The sequence below is a fragment of the Camelina sativa genome, chromosome 10 (genome assembly GCF_000633955.1).
Source record: "Camelina sativa cultivar DH55 chromosome 10, Cs, whole genome shotgun sequence".
NCBI classification, from domain to species: domain Eukaryota; kingdom Viridiplantae; phylum Streptophyta; class Magnoliopsida; order Brassicales; family Brassicaceae; genus Camelina; species Camelina sativa.
The window spans coordinates 2,125,225-2,146,420 of NC_025694.1; the positions used below are offsets into that span (position 1 = coordinate 2,125,225).

The following is a 21,196-nucleotide window of genomic DNA, read 5'->3' on the forward strand; positions in this document are numbered from 1 at the left end:
AGTGTCTGTAGAAGCAAAAAGAAATAAATTGACATCTTTAGCACATACAGGTCGCATAGATATGTTGAACCAAGTATCGAGAACAGGATATAGAATCATAATTCTCTTTGCCTACTGGATCAACTGAGAATTTAGATTCATCTCTACATTCATTTGCCGGGGGTTTAGGATTGAGAACCAATATATGTCATATAGAAGTGGAGATGACCACACTATATATGTTGATATATAGAAAAGAAGAAGTTTGCTCTTAAATGAATACTGAAAGACCAATAATGAGGTCAGATGATCGTTACCGTATAGAGTTCCATAGCAGGGATTCTCTCTGCCCTCATGTAATCTTCAAACAATTTGAGACCATTCTCAAAGTCTTGCGAGTGTAGATAGCACCTATGCAGATGCATATATGATAATCATGTTTAGATTTCTAATGTGTAATATACTAGTAACAAAATTTTGGTACCTAATACTGTAGTCTAACCAATGACAATGCCAAATGTTTAAATTCTAAATGCAAATTTCATAATCTCATTTATGTATATTAGGCCAATTCATTTTGTGGGCAAAGACACCGGCACAGAAAACTGCCAGTCTAATATTGAAAATAGAAGAATCAAAGTGCATGCACTGTTGTACCTCATAATTTGTAGCACACAGTAAGTATCAGTGTCTTTGCCGTCTTTCTTAAGCATCTCAAGTAGAGCTTCCGTTGCCTGCCATGGGGAACAACTGGTCAGATGCAAAAAATCAACTTCGAAACTAACTTTTGTTACTCCCTTTAAATTCAGGAAATTTTGGAATTTAGAAGACATATCCTCTTACTTTTACATCCTTTAGATCAGCGAGTGCACTAAATGCTACGTGGTACACGGTCAAATTTCTCTGCAGAAACCTAGTCCTGTGAGCATATTCAGCGGTTGGAATATTGTAAAGCTCCTCTTCACTGATGCTAAACATCACATCTTCTGCACTCTTCCTTGATGAATCAATTGCTGACCAGCCTTTTGACTGCTCTACGAACTCAAGAATCTTTTGAGAAAAAAAAGAAAAAGGAGGATATGAGAAAACCTACATGAAGGAAAAACTGAAAGGAAATACAAACATGAAAATTTCACAGGTTACCTTGGTAGAAAGATTATCTGGTCTAGGCTGTTTGTTTAGGTGCGCAGTTATGAGTCCTGCATAGCAGAACTGGTTCAAACCAACACCAGCAGCAGTCATATCTCGAACTATCGCATACCTAACCATTATTTTGATGTCACATATGAATTAGATTAGATCACTTCTTAGATAGCTGAGATAACCAAATACTTACTTATAATAGAGAAAAGATGCATTAAAACCTTATTAAAGAAATCATTTACGATTAGTGAGCAGTCAAAAGACAATAGAAGGCAGTAACCTACACAAGATCTAATTGGCCAGAAACAGCGCAGGCATTGAGCAGGCAGACAAAGGTCTGTCCATTTGGTTTTACGTCATATCTCTTCATCTCGTCGTAGACCTTACAATAAGAGACAAACAAAAAGGCTCGTATATGATTGAATATTAAAGAATGTAGAAGAAGAAGAAAAAAAAAAACGCTTGTACAAAAGCGGGGAAGATAACATACTCGGATTGCCTCCTTTCCATTCTTGCATTTCCCACATGTGGAAATCAAAAAGTTGTACAGATTTACCTATACAGTCAACAACAACACAAAACCACAGATGAACCGACTCATTCAAGTAAAGTGTAGAATTATTTGACAAAGAATCGCTTAATCTACTGATAGACTCTCAAAAAACTAAGAACATGCCAAAAACAAAAGAAAGACCAGAGGACATACATCTGGAGCAATTCCCATAGCCTTCATTTCTTCACGGAAAAAGAAAGCATCACTCAACCGAGCACCTTTCATCGTTCCCACAACAAAGGAGTGGAATATATCAGCTGTAGGCTGCACACCATCTAGCTTCATATCATCATAAACATCCCTCAGCAAATAGTGCCTACCAAAAAAAAGAAATTTTTTTATCAAGAATTTATAGTGAAGCAGTTCCTCAATCTCATCACATTATGAACACAATGAGCCATACAAATCGAAAGGGTGAGAGAAGCTAAGCTAAAGAAGAAGAGTACAAACCTTCGCTGAGCAGTGACGGAATTGACAGCTGTGTTGTATTCCGACAGATCATTAGCGTAATTTTTCTTTGCGATCTCATCCGGCGATGAAGCGAAGTAACGCCGACTAACCAGAGCTCGAACCAAGGACCGATTCCTCCCTACTTCCGTCGAAGAAAGATCGATTTTTAATGAAAGATGAAAATGGGATCTATCTAGTTAGCCATCGCCAGGATAAAATAATAATACATCAGTGATTTTCAAAGAAGCATATATATACCAGAAATGGATTGAATGAGGAACTTCATAGCTCCCGGTGAAATCCTTACTCCGGCAAACAAATTTATCCGGGAGACGACGAGACGAAACCAAATACAAGATTTTCCGGTGAGTCTCAGAGGAAAGATGAATAGTCGAGTTCAGCCGTCGGAAGAGGGATATAGCATTAGCAGCAGCTCAGGCTTCTTCAGGGTTTAGGGAGAGGATGTTAACCGGAAAATATACAAATCTAACCGGGTGTTAACCGGTTTGATATTAATGGATCGCCCTTACTAATTTTAAAGCCTTTAGCTTCGGAAATTACATGGGCCATTGATAGATTATTGGGCTTAATTTTCAAACTAATTGACGATGATCACGTGGCTGTCGCGTGATCATATCTAATGCAATGATTCTGCGCCACGTGTACCGTAGAGCGAAACGATATGAAGACTGAGGAGGAAGATAAAGATATTTACAGTTGGGATGTCCCAACTACTTACACAAACAAATACTTTGAATCTGTCGGAAGGATCACGTGAAGACAACTAATACATGTTCTTGCGTTAAGTGAGAAATATTGACCAAAGAGAAACAACAAATTTATTTATTTTAAGTTTGAAACCAAAGCTCGTTCACTTTACTCGTGATATTTCACCAAAAACGAATTTAAAAAAAGAAAAGAAAAAAAACACTTTTCAATCCACTATACTTCTAGAATTTTGTAGTAGTTACGCGTTTACTCCCAGTTTTGTTAAGTCATATTGTCAACAAAAAAANTTTTTTTTTTTTTTTTTTTTTTTTGACAACAGCTCATATTTTTATACTTTAATTAACAACAGATATAAAGTTCCGGAAACAACATTAAACGATTTAAATATACAGGTTACTGTGTGTCTTAAAATAAACGTTTGAAAGTTTCTATAATGTTAGATGATGATTAATGCTTCGATTTTAAATTCAAGAACAAAAAAAACAGTAAAACTGACCCCCTAAAATTTATACAATGTCAAGAAGTCTAATTCATTTTTGTTTTGTTCATTTAGGTACCCAAAAGCATCACGGGAAAGATATAGAGACTCATCAGTCATCAATATTTACCATATGTAAAAAAAAAAAACACACACTTACCAGATGTATCCAAATTCAATCATTTTTTTCTTTTCTGTTTTCGGTTAAGGAGCGAGCGACTAGACAATATTATATCCAACTTACAAAGTTACAACACGTAAAGCTCTCGTAATAATTGCGGTAGCCAAAATTGACATTGTAATTATTACGTGTTGGTGAGTATTTTGATCTTATTGTTTAGACGTTAGAAGAGCTAATTAACAAACCAAATCAAGAAAATGTTAATTTGGCATGATTTTTTAATATCTCCTGAGGGGGAGGCCCACGAGGCCACAGATTCACACATAGAATTCAATTCCTTTCCTTCACGTCATAACTACAGAATATTACGAAAATTCAATCACTTCAAAGTTTGGTGAGACCAACACACAATCTAAAGTCGCAATTTAATAGATTTGGTTCATTTTTCTGGGTTTGAAGATCATCAACTAGATACAAAACTTTTTTTTTTTTTCCATTTCTTTGTACATATTGAAAAGAAACTAACCACAAGATTACGACCATACAAGTAGTAGGAGCGAGAGTCTGTGCAAATGGTAATTAGAAGGGTGATTACAGATCACGTCTACACATTGGACAAGATCCGTGCCTCAGTAGCCATTTGTCTATGCAAGGCAAATGAAACATGTGATGACAATGTGGCAGGCTTCTTACGGTTTCACCAAGTTGAAAATCCTGCCACAAAACAAAAACAAGATAATCAGAACGTTCCGGATCTACGGTTTTATTTTGAGCTGATAATGAGCTAAAAAACCTGGAGACAAACAGAACACGAGTCTTTGTTGCCACAAGCATCCAAGTAGTTTGTGCCAGTGATTTTGATTTTAGGTATTTTATTGACCAAATCTCCTGCTAATCCTTTTGAGCCACCGGTATCAAAGATACTCGAGAGCTCTTCGAAAGTTGTATCCACAGCTCCCATCTGATCCAGCAAGAAGAAAGATGAATATGATCAAGAAACAGAGAGATCTCATTGCAACCAATACACTGCTGAATGCTGATAAACTGTACCTGACTTTGAACCGCGCTTAGCATTGCTGGACCTATGCGTTCTCGCACAAGTCTACCACTTATAAGACTAGCAATGACATCAATCTACAAAAAATATTCAAGAATTAGTTAGAAGTTCAAATCCAACCGGTACTTAAAAACAGAGCACAAGAGCAGTTTCAATGATTCAAAAAAAACCTAAAAGATCCAAGCTCACCAAGTAGAGGAGGCATCCAAAACGTGACTCATTAGATTTCCAGAGAACAAGAGATGATTCGAAGACTTCGATGGAGAAAACAGCTCCTGAAATAGCTCCAACCGCTGCTCCTCGGATGAAACCACTCTCTGTTTCTTGGCCTATTAAAGCTCCAGTGAGTGCTCCAAGCAATGTACCCACTGAAGAAATGAAAAGGATACAACTTTCTTAGCTCTACATAAAACCCCCAAAGTTGTAGATTCTCTAATCATCAGAATTAAAGACATTCAAGAACAGAATCAAGAAACGTGTATAGGAAACCAAGAGGCGGACCTAGAGCGAAGAAGAACGTCAAGACCGCCGAGAGAACTGTCCCCAGAACAGCGGAGGCGAGGAAACGACATGCGTCTTTAATCTGATCAATGAGATTCCCAATAGAGGGACACGAAGAGATAGGACAAAATCCAGATTCGAATCTAGAAGAAGATGCCATTATTTTGTTTCCAAGAACCCTCCAAAAAGATTAAAGCCTGGTGAATATATATAGAGAAAGAAACGCGAAACGATCTACGGTAAAAAAAAACAAAAACAGAGCTCAGTGGAGCTTATAGAAGAGAAGAGAGAGAGAGAGAGAGATAAGAGAGTTGAGACAGAAGATAGAAGAAAGAAAGAGATGGGTTTTTTTGCTTAGCCCTTAAGAGAGAAGATCCGATGTCTGGCCTACTCGCAATTAATGCTCTTGGGTCGTCGTCTCGTTTGCTTTGATAGGTGAAGTAAAATCTAGGGTTTGCCTGTCATGATCGATGTTGAAACCGGCGACTAAAAAGCAGTTTCAAAGCACGAGACGAGAGAGATAGAAGGAGCTAGATAGATACGCGCGCAAGCTCAGCGGANAAAAAAAAAAAAAAAAAAAAAAAAAAAAAAAAAATTACAATTAGTGACTTAAAATTCTATTTTCTTGTTCGTAAAAATGTTTAGTTACTTGTTTAAAGTTTAATATCATGTTTACATCACTGCAGTATGTTAATTATTTTAAAAGTTTTAAATATCTTTAATTCTTTATACGTCATATAACTTATATAACACATGATATTATTATTCTAATATTCATATATCGTTGTTTTTTTACCCATACAGCTCCTGATGGTCTTGGGCAGTGGGCACCTGATGACGACATATTATCTTGTAGTAACCATTATTTATTCACAGATTAAGACAATAATTAGTCGTGGGTTATAATTCACTTTCATGGGTAAAAAATGAATAAAAAAATAGTTGTTAGCATTAATTAACGTTGTTGCATATATTTGGCGTACTCGTTATTAATCACAATAGAAGAGAAATATATCCATACCGAAAAGGCGAAAACAATTTCACAAAAAAAGGCGAAAACAATATCACCATTTATCTTTTACTGTACGTTATTGCAAGACTAACTATTTCATTATTTATTTTTTTCTAAACTTTTACTTTTTGTTAGCAACTCTAGACCCATATTTTTCCAGGAGTTCATATATTTCTTCGTGCAATACAATACAAAATGTAATAGTTTATTCAAATTAACAAAATAAAATGGATTATTCAAATTGTATGACTAATACTATACGGTAGGGTCCTTCTCGATGATACAAGCAAGCAATCAGAGGAAACAATTAGCTAGATACGAAACATGAATAATTGCTATACATGTTATATATTTGAGGAAATCTAAAAATCTTAATTGATTCTGCCTTTCCTTTCATAGTAATTAGTTCCCTAATATGAGCNATTTTTCGTGCAATACAGTACAATATGACTAATACGATACGGTATAGGGTCCTTCTCGATAACACAAGCAAGCAATCAGAGGAAACAATTAGATACGAAACATGAATAATTTCTATACATGTTATCTATTTGAGGAAATCGACAAATCTTATTTGATTCTGCCTTTCCATTCATAGTAAGTTCCCTAATATGAGCAATAGTTTATTGTTATACCAAACTAAAATAGGTCCGGTAAGACTTTGTTATTGTGCTATTACGTGTTGAGAAGCTGTAATACCATTAACGTTTCTGTATTTCCAAAACTCTGCCTTTTTTCTATACATTTGTACGTCGATTCACTATAATGGTCTACCGTTCCATTCTGAAAAGAAAAAGAAAAAAATTGTCGGTTCTCCATGAAAATCATCGCATTTTAAATATGTTTCACCATAATTCCTAGAAATATCTACCCCAGCATGGTGACAAAATATGAATACCTACCCCAATATACTTTTTTTTTCCGATATATTGTTATCAGTTTAGATTTTTAATAGTTGGTCCAGAAGCTGGTCCCATGAGTAATTAAACTGAAATCTAAACATTTGCATGATTCATGGTTGCGTGTCACTTACATGATCGTGTATGTTTGGTTTTCACTGCTGCTGATATGTATACATATGTAGTGATTAGTGAACTTGGCCGATTATGTTTGATTAGCTTTCCTCCCCCAAAAAATGTCGCATTAATTACTGATACGGTGATACCTTTAACTAACTTTGGTATCCTATAATCATTTAACAAAAATCGGAGTCCTGACATTATAAAAAACGATTATAAGTTCCGAATGTTAATCATCTCGCCTTTATATATTAGTTGATTACTATTTGAACTATATTGCATATTTTTTTTGGATGGGTTGTTTTCGTACTTACTATTACCATAATTTAGGACCAACACATATTTAAGAGAGGATCTTATTGACCATAATACACATAATATTTTTAGAGTATTTTTGCATATAGTGACAAAGAATAAAGTGTTTTTAAAAAGAAAAAAATAACAATGGGTAAGTAGAAGATATTACCTAGTAGTGAAAGTAACATAATTTTACCTAGAAGATATTATAATGTGAAGTGTGGAAAATAAAAGTCATATGTACATATATAAAGAATATCTAAATATGATTGGTAGGTTATCTACATCACTACATGATGACCCACGTTACAACATATTTACCGGTGCGTCTTTTGTATTGGTGTGGTTGATAATTTAACCCAGCCACCACCTGCATCTGCTCCTTTATTTATGTGAATGAAATCATCTTCAAATCAAATCAACTCCATAAATATCACATAGTTATAATAAATAAGGTTTCGTTAAACGTAGTTCTCGATATATATCACTAACAACAACAAAAAAAAAACACGATGTAATCATTACATCTTATAATATTTTTAAAAAATATATATACAAAGGTGCTTCAGATTCTATGGACTGATCAAAACTAGTTAGGTCTCATAAAAGCAGGTATACTGACTACGATCAAGCAACTACTATTAGTTAATAATACTTACTAGATTAGCTGGATAGTGAATAGATACAACATTTATTATGTGCTAAGAGAACTGAAGTGTTGCTAAGAATAAAATTGAATATACATATAATCATGGCCTAAACAAGGAAGGCTTTATCAAGTAATCAACTCCAGGCCTTCGTCTGGGTGGGATTGGGTAGTGATTAATTAATTTTCTTGACCCAAATTTTCTTCAAACTTGTATTATCCAGTTCTTTTCCTTCGTCTTCCTTCAAAGCCTAAAATACATCGTTTTACTACGTAATTAATGAAAACGACGGCGTGCTATTAAATAAGTTGGGCTATACCGAACAGGCTAACTACAAAGATGGGCTGGGCCCAAATTTATGAGAACAAAAAATTTGGAATGGAGCGACCCTTATCCAACCAAAATAAAAACTTGTATTTACATAAAAAAATCATGTGGTGGTGGCGAATTTTGTTTTTGTAATGTCACCAGGTGGTGCTGAATTAATATCTGATCCATTTATAAATTTGTCAGAAATATGAGTGCTTGTTGAAATTGAGCAACCTTGAAGAAATTGGATAAATCATGATAAAAATTACGAAGTTTGTGATTTAAATNATTCACTTTGATACAAAAAAAAAAAAAAAAAAAAAAGTAGTAAAATTAGGAAATTAGACCCAAAAAAAAAATAAAAAATCAAAGAGCCATCACTTCTGACTGAGAAAGAGCCCACCACGGATCTGTCAGATAAATTTAACTTACAAATACAAATATATATATATAAATCCTTTCTTCATCGGCTTTCCTGACTCACCAACTCCGCTAAACAACAACACTCTCTCTCTAGTTTCTGAAACAGATCTCTGCTTCATCACTCGAGTTGTATCTCTTCAATGGGTAGCCGATTTATTATATCTTCTTTCTCCATTTTGTTTACGATCGCTAAATGTTTTACGATTCCTACTTCTTGTTCTTCTCTTCGATGCTGATTTTTTTTTCAACTTTTTTTGTTTGTTTGTGAAATCTGGTTATATATTTGATTTACTGTGTCGATCTATGCGTTTTCAGCTTCCGATAATCCTTTCCGGAGTATACTAAAGGCGTTAGAGAAACCTGATGGTGGCGAATTCGGGAACTACTACAGCTTGCCTGCTTTGAACGATCCCAGGATCGGTGAGTTTTTTTATAGCTTTCCATCTGATCCCGATGTTAAAATGCTTCTTGTTAGTTAGGCGAACAGAATTTGAGATTCATGTCGTTATGATCTCGAAAAAATGTTGTTGTGGTGGATATGCAGATAAACTACCTTATTCCATTAGGATACTTCTTGAATCGGCTATACGCAACTGTGATGAGTTTCAAGTTAAGAGTAACGATGTTGAGAAGATTCTTGATTGGGAGAATACTTCTCCCAAACAGGTTGAGATTCCCTTCAAACCTGCTCGCGTCCTTCTTCAGGACTTTACTGGTGTCCCTGCTGTTGTTGATCTTGCTTGCATGAGAGATGCCATGAATAGTCTCGGTGGGGATTCTAATAAGATTAATCCGCTGGTTAGTTTCCTCTCTTTATACCGAGATTTAATTAATACTTTTGTGGTATGCTATAAGGTTTTTGATACAAGGCCTTGATATTCGCAGGTCCCTGTAGATCTTGTCATTGATCACTCGGTTCAGGTGGATGTGGCCAGATCAGAGAACGCAGTGCAAGCAAATATGGAGCTTGAGTTCCAGCGTAACAAAGAAAGATTTGCTTTTCTTAAGTGGGGCTCCAATGCCTTTGACAACATGCTTGTCGTGCCTCCTGGATCTGGAATTGTTCATCAAGTAAGTTAAGGATTCAGGGAAACCGATACTGTTTCGATGCTGTAAGTTTATTTATTTATTTATGCTTATTGAAGATACTAAGTTCTATAACTTTCTGATTGACAGGTCAACCTAGAATACCTTGCCAGAGTTGTTTTCAACACAAATGGACTTCTTTACCCTGACAGTGTTGTTGGAACAGACTCTCACACCACCATGATTGATGGATTGGGTGTTGCTGGATGGGGAGTTGGCGGTATAGAAGCGGAAGCTACCATGCTTGGTCAGGTAAACATCGAGAATTCTGAGTTAACTGTCCGAACTCTTTCTGAAACTTAGATCTCTATCTAGAGATGATTCTTATAAACACTCCGTTGCAGTGTCTTCCATTATAAACTGTAGCATGAATTTATCTGTTTCTATGCAGCCAATGAGCATGGTCCTGCCTGGTGTTGTGGGTTTCAAGCTAACGGGAAAACTAAGAGATGGAATGACAGCTACTGATTTGGTCTTAACAGTGACTCAGATGCTAAGGAAACATGGAGTAGTTGGAAAGTTTGTTGAATTCCACGGTACATCCATAAAAAAATTACTATATCTTGTTTCATATTTGTCACTTCTTTACCTATCCAGTACCTGACTGAGTTAGACTAATTCACATATGCATCCACTGCGTTTCTATTCACAGGGGAAGGGATGAGAGAGTTGTCTTTAGCTGATCGTGCTACAATTGCCAATATGTCTCCTGAGTACGGTGCAACCATGGGATTCTTCCCCGTCGATCATGTCACTTTGCAGTATCTCAAGTTGACAGGCAGGAGCGATGACACTGTAAGGGGTTACAGGGGAAGTCTACATAATTTTTAGTATGCTATTGCATTTCATTAGGTTAGTGATTGGTGAATTGAATTGCAGGTTTCTATGATTGAGGCGTATTTACGAGCAAACAAGATGTTCGTGGACTACAGTGAGGTAAAAGCTTGGCATCTGTATGTTTCATTTCTTTTGTCTATTGTCATCTATCATACTGCATAACATATTCTCCACTTGGAACTTGGAACTCATCTCAGCCGGAGAGTAAGACAGTGTACTCGTCAAGTCTGGAATTGAATCTCGAGGATGTGGAACCTTGTGTTTCTGGTCCCAAGAGGTACTATTAGCGAATGTCTCAACATAAATATATTATCTCTTCAATTTCAAACATTTATTCTCTATGCACAATACAGGCCGCACGATCGTGTTCCTTTGAGGGAAATGAAAGCAGATTGGCATTCTTGCCTAGATAATAGAGTAGGATTCAAGGTTAGAACTCTCCTTTCTCTTCAGAAGAAATGCTTAATGTGAATGTTTGTAGTCCCGAAAGCTTTATCTTTAGGAATATGATGGCACGTCTAGAAAATGTTATTATTGTTTTGAAACAAGAATAGGTATTATGTTGACGTAATTGAGTTATTAAGCGAGTCCTGGAAGTGACTATCTCCTGCCTGCAACACTTTTGTTTTTGTAAGCTAACTCCAGTTTACAAAAATTGTACTTAGTGAATGTTACTTATCCTTGATATTTCCAGGGTTTTGCTGTACCAAAAGAAGCACAGAATAAGGTTGTAGAGTTCGACTTTAACGGGACCCCAGCACATCTTAGACATGGAGATGTTGTTATAGCAGCAATCACCAGTTGCACAAATACCTCAAACCCTAGTGTAATGCTTGGCGCTGCCTTGGTTGCAAAAAAGGCCTGCGAACTAGGACTGGAGGTTTGACAACGTCCATTCTGCCCTGTTATTTTGTGTCATCGTGTTTTAGTATCTTTCTGCGTAAAGGACATAATAGAAATGTTTGAACATTATTAGGTTAAGCCATGGATTAAAACTAGTCTTGCTCCTGGCTCTGGAGTTGTGACAAAGTACTTGGCAAAGAGGTACAGCAGATACACCGTTGAATGTTTTTTGTTAATTATTTCCTCATTCTCTGTATCATAGTGGTCTGAGTTTTCAAGTCTTGCAGTGGTTTGCAGAAGTACTTGAATCACCTCGGCTTCAGTATAGTTGGTTATGGGTGCACCACATGCATTGGAAATTCGGGAGATATCCATGAAGCCGTGGCTTCAGCAATAGTTGATAATGGTAAGTCCTGAAGTAGTTAACGATGTAAAACTTATTTACTTGAATTCTCTAAGGTGAAACTAAAATATTTCTCATATATGTACAAGACTTGGTGGCATCCGCTGTGTTGTCCGGGAACAGAAACTTTGAGGGACGTGTTCACCCGTTAACAAGAGCGAATTATCTAGCTTCCCCACCACTTGTTGTAGCCTATGCACTGGCTGGCACTGTATGCTAATGCTAACTCTAAACCATTACTTAACAATCAAGTATTCATGTATAAAGCACTGTATCAATCGCATGGATACTACTCTTGTAGGTTAACATTGATTTTGAGACAGAGCCCATTGGAACTGGGAAAGATGGCAAACAGATATTTTTCAGGGACATCTGGCCCTCTAACAAAGAAGTGGCTGAGGTAAACAAATACATGATGCTCATGCATACACAAAACAAGAGATTTTATATTATTTGTTTGTTTCAGTAATATATAATTTGTTTGTTTTAATCTTTGTTTCAATTTTTCAGGTTGTTCAATCTAGCGTCCTTCCTGATATGTTCAAAGCTACATACGAAGCAATCACCAAAGGGAATTCCATGTGGAATCAGTTATCTGTCGCGTCAGGCACTCTCTACGAGTGGGACCCGAAATCAACTTACATTCACGAGCCACCTTATTTCAAGGGCATGACCATGTCTCCACCTGGTCCACATGGTGTGAAAGATGCTCACTGTTTACTCAATTTCGGAGACAGTATCACCACTGATCACATCTCACCAGCTGGTAGCATCCACAAGGACAGTCCCGCGGCTAAGTACTTGATGGAACGAGGTGTGGATAGAAGAGACTTCAACTCTTACGGGAGTCGGCGTGGTAACGATGAGATTATGGCGAGGGGCACTTTCGCCAATATCCGTATTGTGAACAAGCACTTGAAAGGAGAAGTTGGCCCCAAGACAGTTCACATTCCCAGTGGAGAGAAGCTTTCTGTCTTCGATGCTGCCATGGTATAATCCCACACACTTTTTTATCCTTTCTAAAACATCAAATTCTAGCTCTTTGATCATAAGATGACTTGATGACTTAAGATTACGGTAAGCTTTGTGTAAGTACTACGTCTCAACTCTTAGCTATAGGTCTACTGTACCTAGCCTAAGATTGAATGTAGCAGAGTAGAGCTGTTGTGAGTTGGTTTAGAGAACAGTTAGTGAAGGCTTCGTTAGTAACAATGTGTCAGCAGATTGTTTTGGGGGTGGAAGTTTCAGTGTTTAGTTCTCTGATTTGGTCAACTAGAATTAGACAGCAGTTTTCGTGACTATCTTCTTATCCGACTTTTATCTATCTGTGCTGCACCAGAAATACAGGAATGAGGGACGCGACACAGTCATTTTGGCTGGTGCTGAATATGGAAGTGGAAGTTCTCGTGATTGGGCTGCGAAGGGTCCAATGCTTCTGGTACATTTCTGGCTTACATGATTCAGCTTTTTCCGTGTTTAACAGCACACATTTTTACACTAGTTATGCGGTTTTTTAATCGCTACTCTACGACAGGGCGTGAAAGCCGTGATCTCAAAGAGCTTTGAGCGAATTCACCGAAGCAATCTTGTGGGAATGGGAATCATACCTTTGTGCTTCAAGACAGGAGAAGATGCCGAGACTCTAGGCCTTACGGGTCAGGAGCTTTACACCATTGAACTCCCAAACAAAGTTAGTGAGATCAAACCAGGACAAGATGTAACGGTCATTACAAACAATGGCAAATCTTTCACATGTACACTCCGATTCGACACAGAGGTAAATTTAGAAAATAGGGTTCATCTCTCGATGGTATATTTTGGCTTCTTTTTTTTCGTCTTCATTATTCAAGAGGACTTTGGAACTGCAGGTGGAGCTGGCTTATTTTGATCACGGAGGGATATTGCAATACGTAATCAGGAATCTGATCAAGCAATAAAATCTCATAAGCCAGGAGAGACTTGAGTTACGTCCAAAAGGTTTGTTGTAATAAAAATGTTGTCAGGGAGGAGGACGAGAATGGCTTTAAATTCAAAACTTTGCTTCTTGCTAGTAGTCATTTGGAACCATTTTCAGTGTCCAAGTCATTTTTTATTTGGAATAAATATGAGAACTCTTTTCTTCTTTTTGTTTCTTTTGCGCGTTGATAGAACATGTTCTGCCAATGGAAATAAACACCAACTTTGTAGTTTTTGGTCAACACATAAATGATGTTTTCATAGTAGAACTTGAATATTAAAAAATGAAACTTTGTGAGGTTGTTTGAGAGATCATGGGAACCCCTGCAAATGACGACAGAAACATTAAAACAGTCTTGAGACGATCCAAATGATCCATGACTATAGTGGGGGTAAGAGCTTACCTTCAAAAAGCTAAAATATATTATTTCTTAAACTCACGAAAGCGAAACCATTTTTTTTTTTTTTAAAAGCGAAACCATTTAGTTGATGCCCACTTGTTTCCTTTGATGACTGGAGAACCACCTGAACCAATCAAACAAGTTTTTGAGAGTTTTGGTTAACATCTCATGACCTCAACTAATTAAGCCAAAAGGGGTATACTACGATTTATAAGAAGTTTAGAGAAAGGCAATGTATCTTCTCTTTCTCTCTTACCATGTTGGCTCGAAGGGTCTTGAGAACCGTCAGGCCTCATGCTCCAGAAGAGTAAAGCGTCTCCCTTCTTTGGTCTAACAGAGAGTCCTCTTTTACTAATGTTTCCTTTGGCTGCAGGGAAAACTGTCTCGCCGCCTTCATCAACGTCCGAGCTAATTTAGTGGTAGGATGAGAAAAAGAAGATTAACTTGCGCATTGTATATTAATTCCTTTTTTTTTTATGTGGCTGATTTGAGAAAGATTAAGGGTTATATGGTTTGCATACAGGTACATAAGAACAGTAGCAATTCTTTGGAATCCGTCAAAGTGAGGCTCAAATTTTTGCCCAACTCCATAATGGATAACTTGAAGCGGTTCTCCATTTTCTGCAGTTTCATTACATCAACTCCAAATTATAAAATGATTTCCAATAAAAAATGAAGAGTAACAACGTCGTTAGTCAAAAAAGTTACCTAGTGTAATGATCTAAGACGATCAAGTTAAAACAGAAGCCACATACCTACAGGAATGAAGGTGAATTCTGAAATCCTTTTCTCAATCTTTGTCACGATTTTGTCTTGTTCTATTCTAAGAAAAGTTCCTGAACTCGTCCGTGAACTGTACATTAACAGATTTCCAAGTCTCAAAATCTTTCCAAACTAAACTTAAAAGACGGGGAAAAACAAAACAAAACAAAACTGACTACATAACCTGCTTTCTTTACCGAGTCCAGTTATCGCGTCGTGCACTTTTGACTTCGTCATCCTAGGTTTCGCAAGGCTAATCAAGTGCTCACATTCTTCATTATTCTTATAAAATTAAAGAAGAGAGCCTCAGATCAACTCCTAAACTTTTTTCATATAAAGCATGAGAGAAACATGTACAGTTCCCTTTGTCTTTGTACTGGTGGAGGAGCAAGTAAGATCTAAGCACAAACTACATGGGACATTCTAGTTATAACAACAACAAGTTTTGTAATTTGTTTAGCTTGTCTAACAAGAAATATCCAAACTTGAATTCTCATCATTCATCATTCTTCATTCATCAAGCATATATAACAAATCTATATAAATAAATAAAAATCCCAAATTAAGAAGCAACAAAGTTACCAAAAAATTGTGGTAAACGAAAGCTCTAGGCTCCTTCGAGATGATTTCGATCCAACGCTCATGAGGAAATCGCAACGAAGTAGTAACATTGTTTTGGTTACACGTAAGTGCAGTCAACAAGGGGGGCAAAGAACACATCAAGATCATGTCCTTATTTTTGTTCTCAATCTTCACATCCACAGACACTAGAAGATTATCACCGACTTATTCTTCGAAAGTGTTGACGTGCTGCAGTAGATCAGAAGTTTCATGTATCTTCAGCCCTTTCAACCTCTGCCTCAGATACAGTTCGGTAGACTGGGACGTCGACTTAGACATTGAGTTCACAAGTGTATATCTGAGTATATCAGATAATGAACTTAAAAGATAGAGAACGGATTTAATTAGGGTTTTTCCTCTCATTAGTTGAGCGAATTTACAATCTGTAGATCCTTTTATACAAGTCGCAAAAGAAAAAACCCAACAAGGCAATATACTCGAATATAGAGATAATTATCAAAAAGGAAAAAAAAAAAAAAAACTAAATTGAATATGAACTGTCAGCAACTGAGAAACTGACACTTGTCCTACAAAAGAAAAACAAAAAAGAGAAAAACCAAAAAATCTCGAGAAATATGTAAACAGGAATTCAATAGATAGTTTTTCTATTGTTATTAGTTGTTAATTACTATTATTATTCGTAGGGATTCTCACACACCAAAAGAAAAATTGTTCGTGTACAATTATTTAAATTTATATTATGTATCAAAGCAAGTTCTAATTTAAAGGCCAGAAGGCTATTTTGCTGGTACAGCAAAACTGACAATGATACACACATATACTATAGTACATGTTTGTGTGGGATCGTAGCTAGGAACCTGCAAAAGACGACAAAATCATTAAAACAATCTGAGATACAATGTGAAGGATTTATTCCACTGGCTAACATGATCAGGTTTAAGAGCTTACCTCTTCAAAAGCTTATTTTTTTTATTCAAGCCTTGTACTCGTGAACGTGAAACCACTTAGTTGATGACCACTTGTTTCCTTTGATCACTGGACAACCACCTAAATCAATCAAAACATTGATCTTAGATCTCTACTAAACGCATTGGCAATGTATGTGGTATCTATGACTACCTCTCTCTCTCTCACCATGCAAACTAGAAGGGTCTAGAGCCGCGTCAGGCTTCATACTCCAGAAAAGTAAAGCATCTCTCTTCTTTGGTAAAACAGAGAGTCCTGTTTTGCCACACTGTGAGAGCTCGTCCCACCATGGGACATCACTAACGTTTCCTTTGGCAGATGGGAAAACTGTTTCGCCGCCTTCTTCAACGTCCGAGCTAAGTAGTACAAGAATCAAAGAAAGTGGATTAAATTGTGGCTAATAAGAAATATTGTAAGGGGTTTTATGGTTACGCACAGGTACATAAGAAGTGTAGCAATTCTTTGCCCTCCTTTCCTGGTGTTGAACTCATCAAAGAAGTAGTCGTGGTGAGGTTCATATTTCTGCCCAACTTCATAATGGAGAACTTGTAGCCCTTCTCCATTTTCTGGAATCACATTACATCAGCTATCCATTACGACAAAGAAACTGATATGCACAGAAGCCACACATACCTATAGGAATGAAGGTGAAATCTGAAATCCTATTCTCAATATCTTCCACGATTTCGTCATGTCCTCTCTTAAGAAAAGTTCCTGAACTGGTTCGTGCTCTGCACAATGAAGGATACATGTATATGCAAATTTAGAATTCTCAAATATTTCAAAATTGAGCATGATGAGGGAAAAAGGACAACACTAGAATACAGAACCTGCTGTCTTTGCTCTTTCCGGTTTTCACATCTACTACTTTTGACTTCACCATACTAGGTTTCGCGAGGCTAATCAAGTGCTCACATTCTTCATTTGTCTTTACAAAATTTAAAGAAACAGAGCCTAATTAAAGATCAAATTCCAAACCTTTGAAATATGTATAAAATCATCTCAAGCATGAAAGCCTAAACATTACATATACATTCTTTATTATGATTCTTGTCTGACAAGAAACACTTAACCATATATATGAACTATCATGTAACATATTAAATTGTGATCTAGCATCTTAATCAGAATTTTGTCCGAAAAGATTACCAAGAAATTGTGGTAAACGAAAGCTCTAGGCTCCCACGAGATAACTTCGACCCAGCGGTCACCATTACTGTCTTCTTCGTCTCCATAACTCTCGCTACTTATATGAATTCAAAAGCTATTACTTAAAGTATACTTGACTGTAACAACAACTACAAAAAAAACATCATATCACTAACCTCTCCTCGATCGTTTGTACAACGTTGGTCAAATCCATCGGCCTAGAAGAGTTATTGGTGATGCTCGGTAGTGAAAGAATTCCGAGACAGAGAAGGATCAGAATGACGAAAAGCACAAGTATGAGAACTGTGAAAGCTTGCATCGATAAAGACCTACGCGGCTGATGATGACGGAGATGATGCTTCGGTTTCTTCGCCATTTTTTTTGTTTATATTCTACAAAATTTGAAGAATCCTATAGAGATCCAAAATCGAAGACAAAAGAGCAATAGACCGTTACATGAAAACATGCAATTGAAAATGGAAGGGAAAGTAAGCTTATTATAATTCTTATCTTTTTTAGTTTCGTCTTTAGCGTTTCTGTTATATACAGAAACAGAGTGGCTTCACACAACTTGACGTTAGAGTTTGGACTATGCATCCCTGTAAGTTTTCTCCCCTATAATTTTCCGTATTTATGAGTTCACCCTACTTTGATAGAGTTAGAACAGTGAATTTATTTTTGTTACCCTTTGGAATATTTAAGGTGTTAGGTATTCCCTATTCCGAAGATGAAATGAAGATATCTAAAAGTCTAAAACGTTTCAATCTAAATTACAGATAGGATTCTTTAGCTCAGGGACTCCTCTTCGTTTATAGTTTTGGCCACTAGCAATTAATTAATTTAATAGAACCTTTAATGGTTACGATTTACCCCAACCATGGTGAAATAAATAGTGATTATGCAAACCGAAATTGTTTTCTTATCAAACCGAAAGAAACACTACAAAACCGATATAAACCGGATCTTGATATGATTACGCGTTTCTTTTAGGTCAGCGTCGACGTAGGCTCGTTACAATCCGTTTAAGTGGGCCTGAGAAGTTTACGGCCCATATAGCCTAAACCGACCTCTGAGCAGCCTCTTCTTCTATAAATAGAGGCTTAGGGCACTGATCGTGTTCTCTTTTGCTCATATCTCTCTTCGTGAAGAGACGAGAGAACTCCAGATCTGGTCGTGTCAAACCAGAGAGGGAAAACTCGAAAACGAAAAAATTAGCTCTATGTAACTGTAAACTGACTTCACAGATTCAAAAACAAATTGACAAAAAGAGGGAAACACAAACTAGGGTTTTTTTATTCCCCTTTTTCAATTCACGTTTCTAGGGTTTCGAGATTTTTTTTTTTTGATTCGTCTTTGATCGGAGTTTAGCCGCCATGGATACACGTTTTCCGTTCTCTCCGGCCGAGGTTTCCAAAGTCCGGGTGGTCCAGTTTGGCATCCTCAGCCCCGATGAGATCGTAATGTTCCTTTCTCTCTTTCGATTTCTCTAGCTCTTTTGAGTTCATTGCTCCCCGGTGGGGTAATTGGAGTGTAAATTATAGAATTCGATTGGTTTGGATGGGGAGCCTGTTCTTTTCAATCGATTGATCTTAATTGCAAGTTACGATTAGTAGGAGATTATGAATCGTTGGTATCTAATGGCTTTTTTGTCTTTGTTTTTTTTGTCTTTTTTCAGAGGCAAATGTCTGTTATACATGTTGAGCATAGTGAGACGACAGAGAAGGGTAAACCTAAGGTGGGAGGGTTGAGTGATATCCGGCTTGGTACGATTGATCGGAAGGTGAAGTGTGATACATGTATGGCTAATATGGCTGAGTGCCCTGGGCACTTTGGCCATCTCGAGCTCGCCAAGCCAATGTATCATGTCGGTTTTATGAAGACTGTGTTAAGTATCATGAGATGTGTCTGCTTCAATTGCTCCAAGATTTTAGCTGATGAGGTATGTACAAACTTATCTTGTTACTGTATCCCTTGTTCTGTATCAGTTTGGAGCTGTTTGTGTTGTATTATTGTTGGGAATAATCCAATTGCTTATTTTCGTGAAGGAGGAGCACAAGTTTAAGCAGGCTATGAAGATAAAGAATCCCAAAAACAGGCTTAAGAAGATTCTGGATGCTTGCAAAAACAAGACCAAATGTGATGGTGGTGATGAAATGGATGATGTCCATAACAAAGACACGGACGAACCTGTAAAAAAGAGCCGTGGTGGATGTGGTGCACAGCAACCAAAGCTGACTATTGAAGGTATGAAGATGATTGCAGAGTACAAAATTCCAAGGAAGAAAACCGACGAGCCGGATCAGCTTCCAGAGCCTGCAGAAAGGAAACAGACACTTGGTGCTGATAGGGTTCGTCCCTTCTTTCTAATGAAGTTAGTCACTACCTCTTCATGTTTCGGGTAATCTTATAACATGTGAAATTTTTGCAGGTTTTGAGTGTTTTAAAGAGGATTAGTGATGCGGATTGCCAACTATTAGGGTTCAACCCTAAGTTTGCTCGCCCTGACTGGATGATTCTTGAAGTCCTCCCTATTCCTCCACCTCCTGTCAGACCATCTGTAATGATGGATGCCACTTCCAGAAGTGAGGTAAATTGACTTTGATTTACTGAATAAGGATTTGGATAGATTCTATAGTACAGAGTTAGTCTTGACTGATAATATTATATTATTATTTTTCAACTTGCTTTTTGACTATATCAACTTAATGTGTGGCACTGAGTTCGTGTTTGTTGTTGATGCAGGATGACTTGACCCATCAGCTAGCCATGATTATTCGACACAATGAGAACTTGAAAAGACAGGAAAAAAATGGGGCGCCAGCTCATATTATATCAGAGTTTACACAGCTCTTGCAGTTTCATATAGCTACCTATTTTGATAATGAGTTACCTGGACAGCCAAGGGTAATGCTTTTGTATCCTTCCAGATATCTGGTATGATACATTCGGATGGTACTTTATTTGGGTTGGCTTTATTTTCTTCAGGCTACTCAAAAATCAGGGAGGCCTATTAAGTCAATATGTAGTAGGCTGAAGGCAAAGGAAGGCAGAATCAGGGGAAACTTGATGGGAAAACGTGTTGATTTTTCGGCACGTACTGTTATTACACCAGATCCAACAATTAATATCGATGAGCTTGGTGTACCGTGGAGTATTGCTCTGAATCTCACATACCCAGAAACAGTGACTCCATATAACATTGAAAGGTTTGTATTTCTGGTGTTTTTTTTTTCTTTCTGTGTGTTTTTTTTCCATGTTTTGTTGACAATTTATTTTGCAGATTAAAGGAGCTCGTTGATTATGGGCCACATCCTCCACCTGGCAAGACTGGAGCGAAATATATCATTAGGGATGATGGCCAAAGGCTAGATCTCCGGTACCTGAAAAAGAGCAGTGATCATCATTTGGAACTTGGATACAAAGTATATACTGCTTTTCTTTATTCCATCTACTTAACGCACAAAGGTTGCTATTCTGGAATTCATCATTTTTT

General features: G+C 37.1%; 6 protein-coding genes across 9 annotated transcripts in view; 2 read left to right on the top strand and 4 right to left on the bottom strand.

Moving 5' to 3' along the window:
* The window catches only part of LOC104729604 (pentatricopeptide repeat-containing protein At4g35850, mitochondrial), a 4,538-nt gene extending 1,962 nt beyond the window's left edge, over positions 1-2,576 (bottom strand). Inside the window, 9 exon segments of the mRNA XM_019231320.1 lie at positions 238-390; positions 637-713; positions 823-1,029; positions 1,123-1,240; positions 1,407-1,504; positions 1,613-1,678; positions 1,829-1,991; positions 2,126-2,264; positions 2,384-2,576. Coding sequence (XP_019086865.1) covers positions 238-390; positions 637-713; positions 823-1,029; positions 1,123-1,240; positions 1,407-1,504; positions 1,613-1,678; positions 1,829-1,991; positions 2,126-2,264; positions 2,384-2,411 — 1,049 coding nt within the window. The 5' untranslated portion in view covers positions 2,412-2,576.
* Positions 3,863-5,561, bottom strand: LOC104716537 (NEP1-interacting protein 1). Its single transcript, XM_010433919.2, has 5 exons — positions 5,012-5,561; positions 4,700-4,878; positions 4,504-4,587; positions 4,247-4,414; positions 3,863-4,167 (listed from the first exon to the last, which is right to left on the bottom strand). Exons 1-5 carry the CDS (start codon positions 5,169-5,171, stop codon positions 4,045-4,047), a joined length of 714 nt encoding a protein of 237 aa, XP_010432221.1. The 5' UTR covers positions 5,172-5,561; the 3' UTR covers positions 3,863-4,044.
* LOC104716541 (aconitate hydratase 1) lies at positions 8,752-14,011 on the top strand. The gene is made up of 19 exons (XM_010433920.2): positions 8,752-8,862; positions 9,034-9,138; positions 9,263-9,516; positions 9,604-9,789; positions 9,895-10,056; positions 10,196-10,340; positions 10,457-10,599; positions 10,684-10,740; positions 10,839-10,918; positions 10,995-11,070; positions 11,336-11,521; positions 11,618-11,685; positions 11,772-11,890; positions 11,977-12,098; positions 12,189-12,287; positions 12,398-12,877; positions 13,227-13,325; positions 13,422-13,664; positions 13,756-14,011. The coding sequence occupies exons 1-19, from the start codon at positions 8,859-8,861 to the stop codon at positions 13,822-13,824; spliced, it is 2,697 nt and encodes an 898-aa protein (XP_010432222.1). The 5' UTR covers positions 8,752-8,858; the 3' UTR covers positions 13,825-14,011.
* LOC104716539 (probable prolyl 4-hydroxylase 11) lies at positions 13,945-15,906 on the bottom strand. Its single transcript, XM_019230647.1, has 7 exons — positions 15,814-15,906; positions 15,589-15,756; positions 15,191-15,288; positions 15,000-15,097; positions 14,766-14,865; positions 14,501-14,652; positions 13,945-14,368 (listed from the first exon to the last, which is right to left on the bottom strand). The coding sequence occupies exons 1-7, from the start codon at positions 15,904-15,906 to the stop codon at positions 14,310-14,312; spliced, it is 768 nt and encodes a 255-aa protein (XP_019086192.1). The 3' UTR covers positions 13,945-14,309.
* On the bottom strand, positions 16,206-18,284 carry LOC104716542 (probable prolyl 4-hydroxylase 8). 4 transcript variants are annotated; one of them, XM_010433921.2, is made up of 8 exons: positions 17,880-18,284; positions 17,704-17,800; positions 17,385-17,482; positions 17,188-17,285; positions 16,991-17,120; positions 16,708-16,910; positions 16,537-16,635; positions 16,206-16,445 (listed from the first exon to the last, which is right to left on the bottom strand). In XM_010433921.2, exons 1-7 carry the CDS (start codon positions 18,077-18,079, stop codon positions 16,562-16,564), a joined length of 900 nt encoding a protein of 299 aa, XP_010432223.1. In that variant the 5' UTR covers positions 18,080-18,284; the 3' UTR covers positions 16,206-16,445; positions 16,537-16,561. The 4 variants fall into 4 exon arrangements, with proteins under 4 accessions (XP_010432223.1, XP_010432225.1, XP_010432224.1 ...); XM_010433923.2 differs by having other exon boundaries at positions 16,723-16,910; positions 17,880-18,283; XM_010433922.2 differs by having other exon boundaries at positions 17,704-17,797; positions 17,880-18,282.
* Positions 19,077-21,196, top strand: part of LOC104716543 (DNA-directed RNA polymerase II subunit 1) — an 8,488-nt gene continuing 6,368 nt past the window's right edge. Inside the window, exons 1-7 of the mRNA XM_010433925.2 lie at positions 19,077-19,160; positions 19,379-19,642; positions 19,749-20,051; positions 20,132-20,290; positions 20,446-20,607; positions 20,689-20,909; positions 20,984-21,125. Coding sequence (XP_010432227.1) covers positions 19,077-19,160; positions 19,379-19,642; positions 19,749-20,051; positions 20,132-20,290; positions 20,446-20,607; positions 20,689-20,909; positions 20,984-21,125 — 1,335 coding nt within the window. The remainder of the gene's footprint in view (positions 19,161-19,378; positions 19,643-19,748; positions 20,052-20,131; positions 20,291-20,445; positions 20,608-20,688; positions 20,910-20,983; positions 21,126-21,196) is intronic.

What these genes read in the sequence shown, in the direction of transcription:
- LOC104716542 (XM_010433921.2), bottom strand. Translation starts at nt 18,079, where the DNA reads ATGGCGAAGAAACCGAAGCATCATCTCCGTCATCATCAGCCGCGTAGG. An exon ending in TCGTTTACCACAATTTCTTG is followed by an intron (nt 17,483 to 17,703) that starts GTAATCTTTTCG and finishes AATTTTGTAAAG; the next exon opens with ACAAATGAAGAATGTGAGCA. An exon ending in TTTCACCTTCATTCCTATAG is followed by an intron (nt 17,121 to 17,187) that starts GTATGTGTGGCT and finishes ATGTGATTCCAG; the next exon opens with AAAATGGAGAAGGGCTACAA.
- LOC104716541 (XM_010433920.2), top strand. An exon ending in AAAGTTTGTTGAATTCCACG is followed by an intron (nt 10,341 to 10,456) that starts GTACATCCATAA and finishes TTCTATTCACAG; the next exon opens with GGGAAGGGATGAGAGAGTTG. An exon ending in TGTGTTTCTGGTCCCAAGAG is followed by an intron (nt 10,919 to 10,994) that starts GTACTATTAGCG and finishes TGCACAATACAG; the next exon opens with GCCGCACGATCGTGTTCCTT.
- LOC104716537 (XM_010433919.2), bottom strand. Translation starts at nt 5,171, where the DNA reads ATGGCATCTTCTTCTAGATTCGAATCTGGATTTTGTCCTATCTCTTCG. An exon ending in TAAGCGCGGTTCAAAGTCAG is followed by an intron (nt 4,415 to 4,503) that starts GTACAGTTTATC and finishes TTGCTGGATCAG; the next exon opens with ATGGGAGCTGTGGATACAAC. An exon ending in CGTGTTCTGTTTGTCTCCAG is followed by an intron (nt 4,168 to 4,246) that starts GTTTTTTAGCTC and finishes GTTTTGTGGCAG; the next exon opens with GATTTTCAACTTGGTGAAAC.
- LOC104716539 (XM_019230647.1), bottom strand. Translation starts at nt 15,906, where the DNA reads ATGTCTAAGTCGACGTCCCAGTCTACCGAACTGTATCTGAGGCAGAGG. An exon ending in GGACTCGGTAAAGAAAGCAG is followed by an intron (nt 15,098 to 15,190) that starts GTTATGTAGTCA and finishes GTTAATGTACAG; the next exon opens with TTCACGGACGAGTTCAGGAA. An exon ending in AGACCCTTCGAGCCAACATG is followed by an intron (nt 14,369 to 14,500) that starts GTAAGAGAGAAA and finishes TGATTGGTTCAG; the next exon opens with GTGGTTCTCCAGTCATCAAA.